The sequence below is a fragment of the Liolophura sinensis genome, chromosome 1, assembly GCF_032854445.1.
Source record: "Liolophura sinensis isolate JHLJ2023 chromosome 1, CUHK_Ljap_v2, whole genome shotgun sequence".
Taxonomy (NCBI): domain Eukaryota; kingdom Metazoa; phylum Mollusca; class Polyplacophora; order Chitonida; family Chitonidae; genus Liolophura; species Liolophura sinensis.
The window spans coordinates 62,940,373-62,958,303 of NC_088295.1; the positions used below are offsets into that span (position 1 = coordinate 62,940,373).

The 17,931-nt window shown below is 37.8% G+C and overlaps 1 protein-coding gene across 1 annotated transcript; it reads right to left on the bottom strand.

Moving 5' to 3' along the window:
- Positions 1 to 5,431: 5,431 nt before the first annotated feature.
- Positions 5,432 to 17,001, bottom strand: LOC135461447 (ras-related and estrogen-regulated growth inhibitor-like). The gene is made up of 4 exons (XM_064738551.1): positions 16,354 to 17,001; positions 9,125 to 9,184; positions 8,508 to 8,581; positions 5,432 to 6,216 (listed from the first exon to the last, which is right to left on the bottom strand). Exons 1-4 carry the CDS (start codon positions 16,460 to 16,462, stop codon positions 5,692 to 5,694), a joined length of 768 nt encoding a protein of 255 aa, XP_064594621.1. The 5' UTR covers positions 16,463 to 17,001; the 3' UTR covers positions 5,432 to 5,691.
- Positions 17,002 to 17,931: the final 930 nt, after the last annotated feature.

Here is a 17,931-nt window from a genome sequence, read left to right on the forward strand (position 1 = left end):
CAGTGTGTCCTCGGCTCTTATGGATTTATAGGTTAGCAGTGTGTCTTGGACACGTGTCACAGATAAGATACCTGTATACACATTTATGGGTTCGGTTTCTTGAATTTTATAACGAGCTAAAAATGGCTATGTAGAATATATAATAAAGACTCAGAGCATAGAGAATAAAACAAGAGCTGCGACGAGTGTGATATTTGGCAGCCTATGGTCACACCTAGCCGGTGAAATACAGCCTCTTCTCGTTAGAGTTACTTTAGTTAGAGTTATATTCTAATCTCATGTAAATTATCTAATAGTAGCAGATTACACGCCTCCTAGCACCATGGCTTAAGCAGGCAGTAATGTTGACTGCAGATTATCAGACGTTATTGATCTAGAATTACTCAAAATAGAAGTATATATGTAGTGCCAACTGACTATTAAATATAAGGTAATGACATTACTAACCGACCTAACTGTATCGCTAAGCATGAAAATAAATAATAATATTAAATAAAACCAATGAATCAATCAAATCAACTGCCAAGGACGATTTGTATGAATGTCAGCAGGTATGAACTACGATGGATGCCATAACTGAATGTTTTTTCATGTGTTAGTGGTCTTGATGACTCAGTTATCTAGGCCCTGCATATTCGGCTGTGGATTCGTCTTCAGCAGGTTTGTCACGATTTGTGGTTTCCACGGAGCTCTGCCCTGTTTACTCCACGCATAAATCTGACCGTGTAAGTGAACTGTGTCTTGGCACGATGTAAAACCTCAATCAAATAAACTAGAACTGCATGCAGTTATACGGCTTCCAAGCGGTCTGTACACACAGCTTTTAGTGTCAACTTTTTAAAACGTTCCACTTTTTCCACCACAGACCGTTCAAATCTATTAGTTCTATGATCTTCTGAAAAAAAACCCTAGGTTTTTTAATACGAGCGAAAAAATAGACGTAATCTATATTAGGCAATAAAACTCTCCGAACGAGAGAACTGCATGTACCTTGTGGAAACCACATCTCGCATATTCCACAAAAACAAAACTATTTCAGCAATACCCGGCATCATGATTTCCTACAAATAAACCATAGTGTCCATACTTAAATCAGAAATGAATTTGAAACGAATGGTAAGGAGTAGACTGGATTTGATACCCCAGCCTGGTAGTCTGGTGCCTAATACTTTCGTGGTTATTGAAGAAAAAAAGAGAAGAAAGATTGGCAGAAATCAACTGGATTTGAACCGGTGACTGCAAGGGGCAATGTTCATTGGGGCTATGGTGAAAGACAGTGAAAGGAAGAAAAAAACCTTGCTCCCAAATAGCAGTGCTGGGCCACATGTATACATATCTCATACTTTTGACGGTTTTTTGGTCATAACCTGAAAACTATACCAAGTACAAAAATAATTCTTACAGATTTGTAATTTGGCCGTCAAACAGTATTAGACAGAGTGTTTATTTACTCATTTAAGCAATTTTTAGACTTGACCTACTTTTAAGCTAATTTCATTGTTCAGTTACAGCACAACTTTCACACCAAAGAAAAAGATTTTGTACAATATAGGTACGGCGATTCACGTTAAACTTGAAAGTGAAATTTCATCCAAAGATCATCAGCCGATTTACGGAAAAAGATGGTTTAAGCTTATCAATAAAATTCAAAATGGCTGCTAAATCACGTAATTGGCCAAACAGCAGAAAACGTCAAAAAGGCCTTCATATGTTGGCTATTAAAAATGCCTAGTTTGTTTCTTCTACGTTTACCGGTTTTGGAGATATGGCAATTTTACGAGCTGACCATGAATAAAAACAAGTTTTTAGACGCATTTTATTTCAGTCGTAGCTCCACGGTCCTTCAGTCGAAAATGAAGATCTGTACTTGATCTATCTACTGACCAATTTTCAGCTTCATAGCTATTACGGTGTCCGGTCAAGTGACATTTGAAAAATGACACTGAAATGAGCTATAATTGTAAATTTCAATATAATTAGCAGACCAAACTACATCTAATTGCTATTTTGTTTTTTCAAAATTCATCCACAGGTCATCATGTGACTAAAATAACCAATAGCGAGCTTCCACATTTCTCGACCAATTTTCACAAAATTTTCAATCCTGATACCTCTAGTGGTTTAATACATGCCTATCAATTTTCAATGCAATCGGATCAGCGGTTCTGGAAAACAAGTTTTTTTTTACATTTCCATACTGTTCCAATATGGCCGAAAAGTGGGTCACAGGTGGGTAAAGTTTTACACTCCAGCAGGTAGCCCAAGCGATTTGGTAATGAACATGTGTAGAAAGTTAACAACTTCTTGCAAAACAAAAAAAAAAAAAAAAAAAAAAGAGCGAAGCTCGGAAGCCTGATAAATGAAAAAAAGAGCAATAAGAGACAACGGTTTTATGCGACCCTATTATCCCATGGTTATTTGGATTTATTTGATTTGATTTTATTGATTTTGATTGTTTTATCTCGTACTTAAGAATACATGTATTTCACTTATACATTGGCAGACAGCATTTGTCCGGGAAAACGCAAGACCATTCGCAGGTTAATGGCTGATCTTTCCACGTACGACCGGAGAGGAAGCCAACAGGAGCTCCTTGGTCATTCTCCTGCGATAACGCATTAACCACTAGGCAATGGAGAGGTCTGGTTATTTGAATTGAATGATAAAAGTTGCTGTGGAGATGTGTTTCCTGGTTATTCATCTGTAACGTGTTCTTATACACGGTAAAGATGACTTTATAACTTTTCACATCTCTCAACCTTTCCAAATGTAAAAAAATCTGTCAGTACACAATTTATTTATTATTTGGTTGGTGTTTTACAGCCTACTCAAGAATATCTTCTCTTACATTTTCGACAACGGCATTATATACGGTGGGCGGCATTTCTGAGTCCAGGGGACTTACGACTTCCAGTTGAACTCACGGCGATCGTATTGGTGAGAAGCTCCTGGTCCATTCTACTGCGCAAACACGTTAACCAGTAGGCCACAGAGGCCCCATCAATACGTTAGTAACACTAAGTGGCGGAGTGAGGTAGAGAGACTAAATTTTCATATTCAGCACAACAACAAAGTGAACAAACATCTTAAGTCTAGATGGGGGCACTGCTCTAAAGTGTGTTGGATGTAATGTCCAATAGGGCATCAAACATATCCTTGTTGACTGTGTAGACTTTGTTCATGCCAGACACAGTCAATACAAGATTCTACACAGTCAACACTATATTCGATTTATCTGTCATTAAGTATTTAAAGACCACTGGCCTACTTCATAAAATATAGCTCTTTATTAGATATACAGGTAAGTCATATAAACATAACATTTTCTACACATTATAGAAATTTTGTGCTTTTCGAGTTTTAAGTAAGGTTTCCTTCTTTTTGGCTCGTTTTAAACATGTTCTTCTATTTGTTTTTGGGGCCTCCGTGGCTCAGTCAGACCCAGAAGCCTCTCACCAATGCGGTCGCTGTGAGTTCAAGACCAGCTCATTCTGGCTTCCTCTCCGGCCGTACGTGGGAAGGTCTGTCAGCAACCTGCGGATGGTCGTGGGTTTCCGCCGGGCTCTGCCCGGTTTCCACCCACCATAATGCTGGCCGCCATCGTATAAGTGAAATATTCTTGAGTACGGCGTAAAACACCAATCAAAAAAAAAAAAAAAAAATCTATTTGTTTTTCATTTTTCGTGTTCTCAGTCAATCGAAAATCATTTACTGTCTCCTGTTTTGAACTTGTTCTCGCCACAACATGGCTGGAAAATTTGCAGTGTGGATTTAACCTATAATAATTAATTCATTCTTAAATATAACTATATGAATTTAATATAATTACATACAACATGGCCATATTTTGGTAAATTTCGGTTAAAGGGTACACAACTACCATAATCATCAGTTTCTGGCAAAAATTTACCCTGTTTAATGTAGTTCTTTTATAACCCCTGCAGATAGTAGGCTACATAGTGAACCTACCTACAGTACTTAGTCACCCCTATGACTTTGGTTCATTCGCACCGATGATTATATAAAATTGTTTTTCATCGTTTTATAAGCACTGGCAAGCGCTTATATAACCAGTATGAATGGCGGTCGGTCAGACTACACACCTGTTTCGTCTTACTTCACGATTGGTAAACTACGGGAATCCTGCTCAACTATTCCACATTCGGGTCGCGCGTGACGATACTGCTACGGAGATAAACGCTGGTGCGCAAGGTAGCCATTTTATTCAGAATTTTTCAAGGGTATGTTTCGTCGCTTACTCTACTGTAAGAGTTGTCTGCCTTTATTCACGATGGATTTCATTGATACTGGAGACAATTTTGCTCTTCCAGTGGGCGGTGGAATCTCTCTGTACAGAATGAGCAATCTTAATAACCCCGGAGTGACCCATATTACTATCATACACACACCAGTGAGTGATAGGCGAGAGAGTATATAATAAGAACTTCCCTTGTCTTCGGCTCGGCCTGCTAATAATAACCCTCTGTTATACAGATCAGTGTGAACACTACGCAGCCTGCACACTTTCCCATCTGCGTGGTGAGTCCATGCGTACCACTAAACACCAAGCGCGCTGTTATCGTTGAAAACTGAAAATCAATGCTTTTAATCAAGACTTTCTACGAATATTGGGAGCAGTTCACGACCTCCCAATCGCTTAGTAAGTGGCCAGTAAGATCGCGTGTTCGTATCCAGCTCGTGTTGTTCCTCTTGGGACCTAATTAGGTTGTTGGGTGTGTTTTTCTTTAATACATAAAACGTACTGTAGCCGTATAAGTGAAATAATCTAGAGTGCTGCGTTAAAACACAGTCTAAGACCAAGCTGCAGTTATAGTATGTGAAGTCCAACCTTGAAATTGTTTGGTGTTTTTCATCTCGTTTCACATCAATCGAACAATGGCAGTTATACTTGATACATAGCACAAACATACTTTGCATGAAGGGTTAAAGACTCACCAATCCACCGTTATTCTGCTGGTGCAGTTTGTAACGTGTATGTACAAGTACATGTATAAGCTAATTGGTTTATGGCAGCATTGGTTTAATGCTGTTTTCTGGTTTTCAATATGTGTTGTAAGATTTGATTTTTACTTAGCTGTTTGATTTAGGAGTTGTATCTGTTGGTCTTTATGTCCGATAAAAAGTGAACTTCAGTACATTATGCTGTCTGTACAGCTGATATAGAAGAAAGCTAGTGTAATGCAATACCTATTGTGGGACCTACAAAAATACATTAACTTTTTTATGAATTGCCCTTAATGTACATTCGGTATAGACGGGAATAAAATTATTCGTTTTACAGGGCTAGAAGAAAACAGAGACAAATAAATAAAGCTTACAAACTTAGTGAACAATGAAATAAAGATGAAAGAACTTACAAGTAAATGAATATCAGAAGAGTAATATCTTTGCATCATTATAAAATCGATCATTCAGTATTTAATGGAACATGCAAACATCGATATACATTTACCTGTAGATGTAAAAGAATGACAATCAAAATCACTTTTTGTTTTAAATGCTGATTATAAGCATGTTGTTCATTCTCGCATGCCATTGCGCTGACGATTTGTTGCACAAACTGAAAGCTTAGTGCTCATGATGATATATTACAACAGAACAATGGGCTTGGGCCAGAGTCACTCTTCACTGATTCCACTGTTTAAATGGTTAATTCGCCCATTTTTTTCATCAGCTGTCGACTCCTAGTGTACCCGCTATCCCGCGTCGTCGACGGTTGTAGGCTTTCGGTGTGGTTGACGTTGGAGACGTGGAATCTTGCGACTCCAGATCCGAACTGGACGGAAGGCGAGGAATCTGAGACCCATTGCCTGATGTCTTATATTTTTTTGGTCTTTTGCAATACAGAAACAAGTCTTCAAAAATCTCAGCACAAACTTCAACCGACTCCCTAACAGAAATTTCGTAGAAGGACAAGCAGTTCAGTTCACAGCACCGTTGGCGGCCATTTTCTTCCGATACCATTCGATCGTGAGCAATGTCTGTCTTGTTGCCCACCAAAATCACGGGCAGATAGCTCGTATTCCAAGAATCGGCGGTCGATGTCAGACTGATCCGTCGATTCTTTTTGGCATAGCTAGTGATGAGCAATTTTAATCGGACACATTCATCGAAACTCAATCTGTCCGTCACTGAATATATCAACAGGAAGGCGTCAGCCCATCTGATTTTTTCCTCGAGTTTAGGACTCTCTTCCTGTAAAGGTGAAAAGAGTTGTTGCAATTTTTAAACTAAAATAAACCAGCAGAAGAGAAACACTGAAACTCTTCTTGGAAGACAAACCTCGAGCCTGTCTAAAACCAATATCAATGTTGCGCAAGTGGCTTGATAGGATTACACTACAGTTTTACAGGCTTTATCTTGACGGGGGCAGTAAATAAAGACTATCTCCAACATACCAATCTACATCCACCACTTGTGCTTGTCTTTACAAACATATACTATTTTAAGCATAGTCTGATATTTAGACATTATGTCATAAGTGTAGACCTAAGGGTGGGTGAATGCTACACCCAGCGGTTGCGTCAAAGGGATGTTAATTTCAAAGCCACAGAATTCGTTTTTCTTATAAGCATTGGTAAACATACATTGAGAGGCAATATGGTCAAGAGGACTATATACTTCAGAAACTGCTTACAATAGGAATAGAAGAACCAATTTTATTATGATAGCTTCGCCTATATGTTTTATTAATGTGACAGAAATGTATAGTGTTGCATGGAAGATGTAGGCTACAATTTCGGTTAATACAAATTTTTCACATCTGGTGAAATGCAGTAAAAGCAATGAAACAAATGAAACAGTGACAGTACCTGTTGGAACTGAACGTGTATCGAAAGTTGTTCGTGCATAAATGACAACGATTAGACACTTAACCAAATGTCACAAGCTAGAGAATTTTATGTTAACAGTTGTTGGAGCAGCAATTTCATAAGTGAGTTGTCGCTTGAGAAGCTTAGCAAACACAATATAATGAAACAGGAAATAGCTGACTTGAGATGTGGTTCGGAGAAGTGAAAACTGTAGAGTATGACTGGCCTAAAATGTGACATCGGAAGACATATGAAGCCGTCTCACCGTTAGATTTATCTGTGACTCCTGGTCCCAGTTGTTCGAAAGTGTATTAGCTAATACTGGTATTACGTCATATTTTATATTTAAATTTTTAGCCAAACTCTGCAGCCAATGCTGTAGTCTAAAGACAAAGTATAACAGCAACAGGTTTAATTCATATTTAACATAATGTAACACAATTTTAATTTGGCTCTTTTTAAATTTAAATCTTGACTTAAAGTTAAAACTGGTATTAAGTCTTAAACCAGTTTTGAACATTAGGTGTCCTGTGCTATGTGAGTAATATCGATGTGCCGCTGGTGTTTAAATAAGGAGATCTCCTACCCTTTTTTGGTGGTAGGAACGTTCAAGCCATTAAATTTACACAGATCGATTTCTTTATTTTACTAAATTTATACGCTGTAAGGACGTGAGAAACGTACGATGATAGAGAAAAACAATTCATTTGATAAAATGTCACTGTGCTTCGGATCTAACCAAGCAAAACTCAGAAAGAGTCTTGAAATTTAAGTGTCAGTGAATCATCAGATGGGGAATTAAGATGGCTATGTAAAGAGTTACTGTCACCTTTTCATCATTTCACTTGTGTGAAAAGCCTGTATATTTGAGATACATGAATCAAACACCAAAAGATTAGAAATACGTCTTCTTTCTATATGAGCGAAATTCAGTTGTATTCCTATGTAAGTTTCAGATTCTTCTAATTTAAATTAGAAAATATCTCAGTTGAAATATGAGAAAAGTGTCTGGCCGAAATCTTTCTTACAATAGCATGACATTTGCATACTAATTTTAGGTCGATGTAATAAAGAACATGCATATATACATTTTTGAAGCCGTTTTCGATCGTCAATTGAATAGTCTTTTTATGCGATTATAGAAATATCTCTGACACAGTGGTACACGCGGGTATACAAGCACATGGTGGTCTGTGATAATCGAGAACTACCGATAAACAAGCTGTTAAGTGGCATGGGTTAATTCCGTTCGTTCTGGAGTCCTGGGGATCAAAGAGCAGCCGTCCTGTATAGCAACTGGATTTCATCACGTCGTCTTATCGTTGTGAAAACACATTAGATGTCTCTTGTTACAGCGAAAGCACACTATAATATGAGTATAATTAGAGACTTCTAAGCTGTCTGTGGTTATATATAGTCGGCGTTTGCACTCTTGAGTAACCTAACAAGAGCCTGACTAGATATAAAAATTATGTATTTGAGACATGTTTATTTAATGTCTTTTTAATCGATTTAATGTATTTCATCTTTCCAAACAATTTACAAAAATAAATATATATGGATTAAGATAAGACAGGTCATTTTATTGACATCTCTCTGGCTTCATGGAATTATCTTGAATTCTTGCTAAAAATATATGCCATGTTTAATGAAGTCACATAAGTTTATCCTTACCACTCCTACAGTATCCAGAATTTCAAACGTTATCGTCTCACCATCCACACATCGGGTGCACGTGTACACTTTTTCTGGAAGAAAAAGTAAAAAGGAAACGCACTGCCCTCTGTAAAATTAGCATTTGATAAAAGGAGAGTTTAATCAATACCCTATTGGCAAAATGTAAAGAAAAGTTAATAAACCACTACTTTTGCATAGAATATAACAAACCTACGTTAAATTAAAAGAAATGATGTTAGAAATAATGGTAAAGAAGCATACATATATATACGAGGTAGAAAAGAAATTTTCTTGCGGAAATTAAAGCTACTGCACATGTATTTTAATTAATGCTAACACTTGACAATAATTCGAGTTCAAGGATGACATACACATAAATCTGCACAAACATCGATGTGACATTATCTCACTTATTATATTTCAACTTTATCTTGAGTCTGATGTCATTTAAGAAATCCGTTAGTATGAAAGTTACCAAATTACCCCCCAAAAATGACAAGACAAAAAAAATGCAAGAAAACATGTTGGAACAAGATACTGAATTGATTGTTTCTTATCTAGGATATAAATAATAGCAATAACAGAAACGATTTGTGACGAAGTATTTAATAGACGTACCCAGAGTGGATCATAATCTCCAATGAAACGTCGAGTAAGGAAGCGTACTGTCAGAGCTGAGAAATAACGATAAATCATAAATAATAATTTTATTTACAGGTTAATTTATGTAATTTTTTTGATTGCTGTTAACACCACTCTCAAGAATTTTTCACCTATACGATTTCAGTGTGTTTCATAGGTTGGGGAAACCGGAGTGCTCGGAGTAAACCATCGACCTTTGACAAGGGACTGACGAACTTTCCAACACGTGACGTACACATATATGCACAAGAATATTAGTGACGAACAAATGGAACTCAACGAACGTTAGGCACTGGCAATGGCCACACGAGCCAGCTTCTTTGACTAAGGCTGGGTTTGAACCGCACATCGATTCTCCTAGTGAGTGAAAGACAAGCGCTTTTAGTTTACACATGTGCAATTCGGGAAATCGGGCCCAAGATTTGACTCCGAACTGAAGTGTGAAAAAAGCACTGATTGGATAATACTGACACAGACATTAAGTTGTTGATTGACTATAAATTTCTACACAAGCTATTTTGAATCCAGTTAAAATACATCAGATTTTGTTTTGATTTGAATAGAACTGAAAAGTTTTTTCCTGGTTTTATTACCCAGCCCAGTGGAGGTTACCGAGGTTAAAAATGCATGACTTCACTTCCAGCATCCGCAGCTCAAAAAATGGTGGTCATGGCTATAGGTTGATTTTTTGCTGCCTTGAAGAGAAAAGTGCAAGCTTCAAGTGATGGTATGGCGTGGCACCACGCGAAAGATAGGGGATGTATATTTTTGAAGTTGAAGTTGACAAATTTACTACATAAATAGTAAGGAAAACCAATGCGCTCGTGTAGCCTTTAACCACCAGACGTGCATCCGCTCTCTTACTGGGTTACTGTAATTAATCTGTCTTGAACCAAGTGGCATATACAACACAATACACAATTAAAAGCGTATGGTGAAGTTTAAATGACGATTTTTGTGTTATCATTCATATCTGTTCACATATATAATCGGCTTTTTAACTTTTTTATTAAGTTACAATTCTACCTCTGATATATCACGAAATCAAGGAAGAGAAATGAATGTCACACGTTTGTTAATGTCTAGGCCCTTGCCGGTCTACACCGCATTTCGAGCATAAAAGACAGAAAGATTCTCACAGCAGTGAAATCTAACCAACTTTATATAGCCAAATCCCACAACTTTTTATGCATATTTTAGAAAAAAAATGACAACAACCGGAGCTATACTAACTATATAATTTTACCTAAAATATATTATCAGAAACTTAGTCATAGTATTTGTAGCTATTTGCAGTAAATTGTTGACATGATTTACGTGAAAACTATATTTGCTAAATTGTCAATTGTTATAGTAGAATATATGGAGAACGCGACACGAAAACTGTTTGTTTTAATATCACTTAATCTAATGATAAGTTTTTCTCTAAGAACATCCACATTATGACATAGTTGCTATTATGAAAAAAAAAGGTGATATGATATGTTTTTGTTGGCACCGCTCTTGTCAGCTAAATGAAGTAAAAGGACTGATTTATTACAACGAACAGACACCGTGCTATCTATCCATCATTTTACCAACCCTGCCCAGCCAACATCCAGAGACCATAAATTCTGCTTTTGGAGAAGCTACCCAAAGTAAGATTTATGTGTTTGCAATCTGGCTACAGTATAACAGATATTTTACTGTGAGTTAGAAAACATTTCTAATCCAGGATGAATGGTGTTGGATGGTTGAGTGCCAACACACGCGAAGTAGTTTTTCTGGCAATCCTACTGTTTGTCGCAGCCAAGAAATACCGTTAGATTAATCTTAACATCCACATCGAATGTGGCAAAATTCTTTCTATCGCGAAGCAAACGGTCTTGTAAATCGAGATATTCGTACTGGTAGCTGCGAGAGACTTAGGGGGCCTTGTAATAAAGTTTGTATCCTTTCAGATAAGCCGATAATGGTGGACCGATGGCAAGGCAATTTACTATAATATTTATCCCCGATGGTATCTTATTCTAGCTAAATATACAAGGTGATATGTAAGGGTATGCTGGCGTCCACAGTGAGTACACCATTAGCCTAGCTGCCAACTAACTATAGCTGCTGGTAACAGGGTCATTTCCCATTCGTCAAATGGCAAAGCAAATCTGCGAGGCTGTTTGCTTATAAATTAACAGTTAAACGTAAACGTGTTGAGTGCAACGTAAGGTTAGATGCAAAACTGTGGTGCTGTTTATTTGAACAGGGACAAAAATATATCCACACAGAAATAGAAAGATCAGTCAGTGAGTTCGTCAGCACTAAGATATTTATTAAAAAAATTAATTAATCAACCACGGAAAGGGTATGTGTCATAATAAATTTGCCTGAATAAATTTCTCTGTTTTAGAGCACTGCATATATCAAAGCAATTTCGGACATTTTTTTAAAAAGATATTCATCCAATGCAGAACGTTTACTTGGATAATGTTGGAGGCTAAAAACATGTTGTTATGCACATTGACTTAATGATTACTGTCATAATGTCTGATTTAAATGATTGTTTATTTTACCCAATAGTAGGCCTATATAAGCATATTATGTCACATGATATACAAAATTTTCATATTGTAGACAAAGTTGCAGAGATTGAAGTGTGAAAACTTTTCTAATTTTCGTACTTGTTCACAGCTTGTACCTGAATATGTACAAATTTGCACTCCATCGCAGAACACGCACTCTTAAAACTAAAGAGTTGCATTTAACACGCTGTAAAGATCAGGAGGACTAATTGCACTTTTATCAAGTGTTAATGTTTTAGTACTCGCCAAAGTGTTCACATTCCAACTTCATTAAATGTTCGTTAATCAATCTTAATCAAACACTTGAAACATTGTTAACACACCCTTTAATGGACCTGAAGAGTGCTGAAAGATTAAAACGTCACAAAAGCTGATTAGATACATGTAATTCTTATAAGTACAATCACTATTTGACTCTCTCACGCCAGACCATCCTAACCTACCGGAGGTTGTACGCGCTGTCGAAATTCCCATCATACCCTGATACAAGTAGACAGTGATGTAATCAGTGTTAGCCAATGAATGATCCATACGTGTAAAAAGCCTTCGCAAAAGACTACCAATTTTCATTGGTTGAAGTGGGGATGTGCCTTCATTAATATTTATCATCAAACCAGAAATGACAGAAGCAAGATGTCGTATAAAGAAAACGAATTTGAGGAAATTAGCAGGGAAGTCATTGTTCGTCACAAATTCGGGATAAAAGAGCTGCCCACATGTTTGAGGCAGCGGGGGAGTTGTATGGACTAGGGTTATATTTACGTGGTGATTTCATTGTGCACTCTGACGTCTTTTTTCTACGGTCACGTGCTTTTACTGATTTTTTATTGGTTAAACTGAATGGGGAGATGCCCAATTTGCATAAATGCAAAATCAGAGTAAAAAGGCCGTTTATCATTCTAATTTCTGTCACGTGTCTCTGTTGTTTATGACATTGCCTCACGATTTAGACTTATTTTGTAAGAATTTACTTATCTCGTTTAGAAATGCGCTGTATTCCATCAGACAACATGACGTGTCCGTAGCCGATTGCTTAATCCGCTACACCACTCCAGTTGTTGTGCTAGATCGTCGCTTTTAGACGTCTTTAAGACAGAAAACTCGATGTCCCCATTGTTATCGTTATGTCACCACTGGTGAACCTTGATTACAAAGTCTCAGGTGAAAGCCTTAAACAAGAGAGGCATACCCGTAGGGTGTCTTAGGGATGACTACGAATTCCAGGATATTGTGGATGTTAAATTCAATTATGGGAATGCAAATTTGCATTTGTAGGAGAGGCAAGATGGAGAAAACTTTTGACTTAAACCATCTAACAAACATTTACCTGCATCATCTCCTCAGAAAGAATTTAAAGATCTTCGAGAAATGATTTACAACACTTATTCATCAGATTCTGGGTCGCCGAGCCAATAGGTCAATGACTTTGATGAATTATGTGACTAAATCTTGCTCCTTGTTCTCAAGTAGTTATTTTATTATCAGCTCAGTGATAATTTTAAATTAAATGTCTTTCATTTTGTAATATTTTTTAAGTAATAATCAGTATAAAACATCTTGGTATACATGTGTTTAAAAGCTTACTACATGTACACTAGAAGAAAATTACTTATCAATCAGTCTTAGGCTTTTCAATATATTAAGACAATGTATGGTTGTAAACAATGTTGTGATGGTGATAAGGTCTGTTTTTCAGACTGAGTAACTCTCTGGATACAGTATGTCCATTTACATGTATCCGAATTAGTTATTATCAAAATAAGGCAACTTGTAGGCTACACAAATACTTAGTGACCCTATGAACTGAGCAATAGGTATTATTCTTTTTCTTAACTGATTTTTTAACATGATACTCAGAAATTTTCACTTGCACAATGGTTGGTGGTCAGTTTTATTATGGTTAGAGAAAACCAGAGATAAACCACTGACAAGCTGCTAGCTTACTTTCAGACTGGCATTCCAAATTGGTGGAAGAGAAGTGGTCCTCCTTGAATGTGAAATGGATAAACAACCCTTGGTGTATCACTTATTGTCACAATGAGAGCAAGGGAATCTAAATTCCCTACAGCCTGAACTGAACCTGCATATCATGTGCCAGCAATTAGTTCACCATCTGAACACAGAGCCATGCGCTGTACCCTGCTATTAAAAATAAGATACATGTAGAAGCCATTGGTAATAGGATGGGGTAAGGGTGTGTTTATCTTTCCTCCATGAAAAAATGTTTACTGCAGAGAGAATTTCACTCGTCATCTATTTCTCATCATAATTGTGGTGGTTACTGTTTTAAGTGCTCTACCTGAAAACTGTAACTGAAATAACCTAAACAGTCCAGGAAAACGTGAAAGAGAAATGGCTTTCCCAAGCGGTACTATACACCTGTACAATTACACCGAGTGTAACAAATTTATTTATTTATTTGATTGTTGTTGAACACCACGCTCCAGAATTTTTTTATGGGTGGAGGAAACCGGAGTGGCTGATGTAAACCACTGACCTTTGGCAAGTTGCTGATGAACTTTCCCACCTTTGACACACTGACGCGCACAGGGTATAGATTATATATTATGACAAAGTGGTCTATGCAACCGGTCATGTGAGCACTGTTATAAATTGTCACCTAGGCCCCACATACGGTGGAAGAGTGAGTGAGTGAGTGCTTGGGGTTTAACGTCGTACTCAACAATTTTTCAGTCATATGACGACGAAGGAATCCTTAGGGTGTATGCAATGTGCCTCCTTGACGCAGGACAGCTCTTTTATCTAGTGCTGCTTCACTGAGACGACTCACCGGAGGTAAGTAAGCCGCCCCGCCCGAGCCATTATACTGATACGGGTCAAACAGTCGTTGCACTATCCCCTTCATGCTGAACGCCAAACGAGGAAGTTACAACTTCCTCTTTTAAAGTCTTAGGTGTGATTCGACCTAGGATTGACCCTGAATCTACCGCTCCCGAAGACGACGCTCTACCAACTTATGGTGGAAGAAGGGGAATGTACACAACGTTTTATGTCCACCCATATGTGCAAGGTATAAGGGCTCTAATGAAAGCTGCAAACAAAAAAATCTCTTAATGACGCATCGTTGTTGTCAGCTATGGATGTCTGTACATGTCAACTGTCATTTACTGTTTACGACTTCCCGCCAAGAAATAGTACGGTCGTTTCCATCGGTCAGCCAGGATTATTTAAATAGTTATGTTTACGTCACTATATGTCAAATGTGCAGGCTTTTTAGCAGAGGATAAGCAGACCTAAGGCTATGGTCCTCTGCCCATGGAGATTCGTGATCATTAGAGTGTTAAAGGTAACAAGGTGTTTTAACAGAACAAAATACCTCTCAGCAAACAAATGTAAATTCACTCTCACTAAACTTTAAACATAAGCACATACAAGTTTTTCACATATAACTCATATGAAAAACGATTTCTATAGCCGCCAAAGACTCTTAATTTCACCCGTCGCCAGCGGTGAAACTATTTGCATGAAGATAAATATTTCAAAATGCAGAATATGCAAGCTGAGGACATATTTATCTATTCACTTGATTGTCGTTTAATGGTGTTTACTGACGAATTGTTTGATTATCCCACGAAGCGATATGGTTTATTGATGGAAGAAACTGTATTGCCTGATGCAAAATGCCATCCTTCATCAGGCACAAGCTAACAAACCAGCGCGAGTTGGATTCGATTCTATGACCTCACTGATATACGGGGGAGATCAACGTTATATAGCCAAGTTATCCATCGGGCTGGTGAGTATGTTGGGGGATAGGAGGTGGGGTAATTTAATGACGGATTACATCCTTAGAACAGTAAGTTGGCCGATTTCGGCGCTTTTTAGCGACGTAAATGGGACCATTTTTGTTTCTTAAAGGGTGGGTTACAAAGGTTTAGGCATTTTCAAGAATTATGTCGCGGTTCATTCTTATGATTTAATTTAATTTCGGCAAATATTTGCGACGCCTTTCAGCCCGATACTAAATTCTTATATGGGCGGAAATCAAATACTGGTGGGTTTTAGAAAAATATTTGTCCGCCTTTCACATTGAGGCAATATCCAGCATATGATAATAATTGGGAATATCAACGATGAAATGTTTGTTTAGTATTTATTTATTTTTTTGATAAGTGTTTTTCGCCGTACTCAACACTATTTCACTTATACGACGGCGGCCAGCATTTTGATGGGAGAAAACCGGACAGAGCCTGGGGGTGTTTGTTTAGTATGGTTCTCAAATATCAGTACATATAATTATGATAAGACCAAAATAATGACATGTTTACAGATTTAGTTCATTTTTTTTAAGAAGTAGTTCTAAAAACATAATAGTTGCGGTACTGTGTACAGGAAATTTGGAAAGAAATAATCAAACGTCCCATGGTGAAACGACTAAAAATGGAAACATAATTGTATTTGCAAAATAAAAGAATAATATTTACCTGAAAAAAGTCACCATTTTTCTTTGTTGGAACAGACTTCAGGGATTAGTTTCACCAAAGTTCGATGATATACTATTTCGTAATTCGTTTTTAACCTATAGTGTACACCATTTTCTTTAAAAGTAACAGAGATGGAAATAATGCTTTTAAGAACTGTCGTTAAATGTTGTACTTAAGAGTTAAGGTTACGCAAGAACCTACCTGACTTGCCAACTCCTTTCTGTCCCAGAAGAACCACCCTGAAGGGTCGCGGGCGATTCACCATAGATATCTTTCGCAACAGTTTGGAGTTGCTGTTAGAGGAAGACATGTTTGAAGCCACGATATAGCATAATAGATAAATCAGTTCTTCTGTGTACCCTTGGGCATGGAATCAACTATACGATGTATTAACATACACAAATCAGTTCCGTTGTGTACTGCCGACCATGGAAACAATTACAACTCACTTCCCCAAAAGCTGAACTTCGATTAGAAGATCACAGTAAAATCAATTTCTGATTAACCAAAAGAAGGTCAAAAACTGCCAACGCATATGTGATTTCAAATGACCCCACACTAGAGACAAAAATATTGGCAGAGTGTTTTTAGCGTTTTGGGTCATCTCTCCGGGCACGTGAGGTCAGATTAATGCCTGCCATTAACCGGCAGCCAGTGGCTGTCAGTATGCCATGGTTGTTTCGCCTGCCCTCTTCATCAGCCGTGTGTTCCGTTAACCAGATAGCTTCATCATTCCTCTCCGAGCTGTCTCTCTACGCTGGGTGGTGGGTGGCACGGCGTGCTTTCTGCTCATACCGTTATTCACTTTGGCGTAGTGTTGCTCTGCAGCTTTTCGTAAACCCTCTTCCTTGTTCCTGCTTTTACGTATACAATGTACCGATGTGTAAGAGCGTGGAAAATCCAGTCAGACCACTGACAACGCTATCGCTAGGCTCCTCCAGATAGGGCCTTCAAGCAACAACTCACAGCAACCGTTTCTTGAACGGACGAGATCGCGTTTCTGGCTCCCCCAGCGTTCCCTTTATCTTGATGCCAACTGCAAATGTCAGGGAGAGTTTATCCTCAGTTACGTTCAGCCTTATGCTTACCTTGAACCCCGCACTCCTTTGAACAGGCCTGTTGGGAGTAAACACTGAATACCTCAAGCATATGATCGGGATGCTCTGCAAATCAAATCAACAAAATTCAATATTAATGATAGAAAAGGTGTGCTATGAAGGACTATCTAAAACCAGTTACGATCTTACATCTACGTTCATCCACTGACACTTGCTTTGTTTTTGGAATTTATTTTAGGTGAACTATACACGTACACAGGCCCTTATCTTTTCCACAGGAACAGTAAGACAGACGTCATGAAGAGATCATCTCATACAGGACTGTATTTAAAGTTGATTTGTCGAGAAACTGCAGTGATAACTTCAGGAGTGCGAAATGTTGTTTGACTGGAGTTGTACGCCTTACTGAAGAATATTCCATTTATGCGACGGCGGCCAGCATTATTGTGGACAAACTCCGAGAGACCTTCCCACTAACGACCGAAGAGGAAGCAAGCATGAGCTAGACTTGAACTCACTGCGATCGCATTGGTGTGAAGTTATTTTTGGATTATAGTCTGAATTGGTAATCCCAAATGATATAATCATTCAAACGCTATGGGTGAGAAATAAATGTGTACATGAATACATCTGTTAGTTCGATGGTAAGTTTATGTAATTCACACTTTCTCATGTCAGAAAACATGCATACATTTGGTTGTAAGAAATCCGTGAAGCTCGT

Coding starts and splice junctions, on each gene's coding strand:
- LOC135461447 (XM_064738551.1), bottom strand. CDS start 16,462: ATGTCTTCCTCTAACAGCAACTCCAAACTGTTGCGAAAGATATCTATG. Junction 9,185..16,353: donor GAAAGGAGTTGGCAAGTCAG/GTAGGTTCTTGC, acceptor GTTATTTCTCAG/CTCTGACAGTACGCTTCCTT. Junction 8,582..9,124: donor TTATGATCCACTCTGGGTAC/GTCTATTAAATA, acceptor TTTTTCTTCCAG/AAAAAGTGTACACGTGCACC.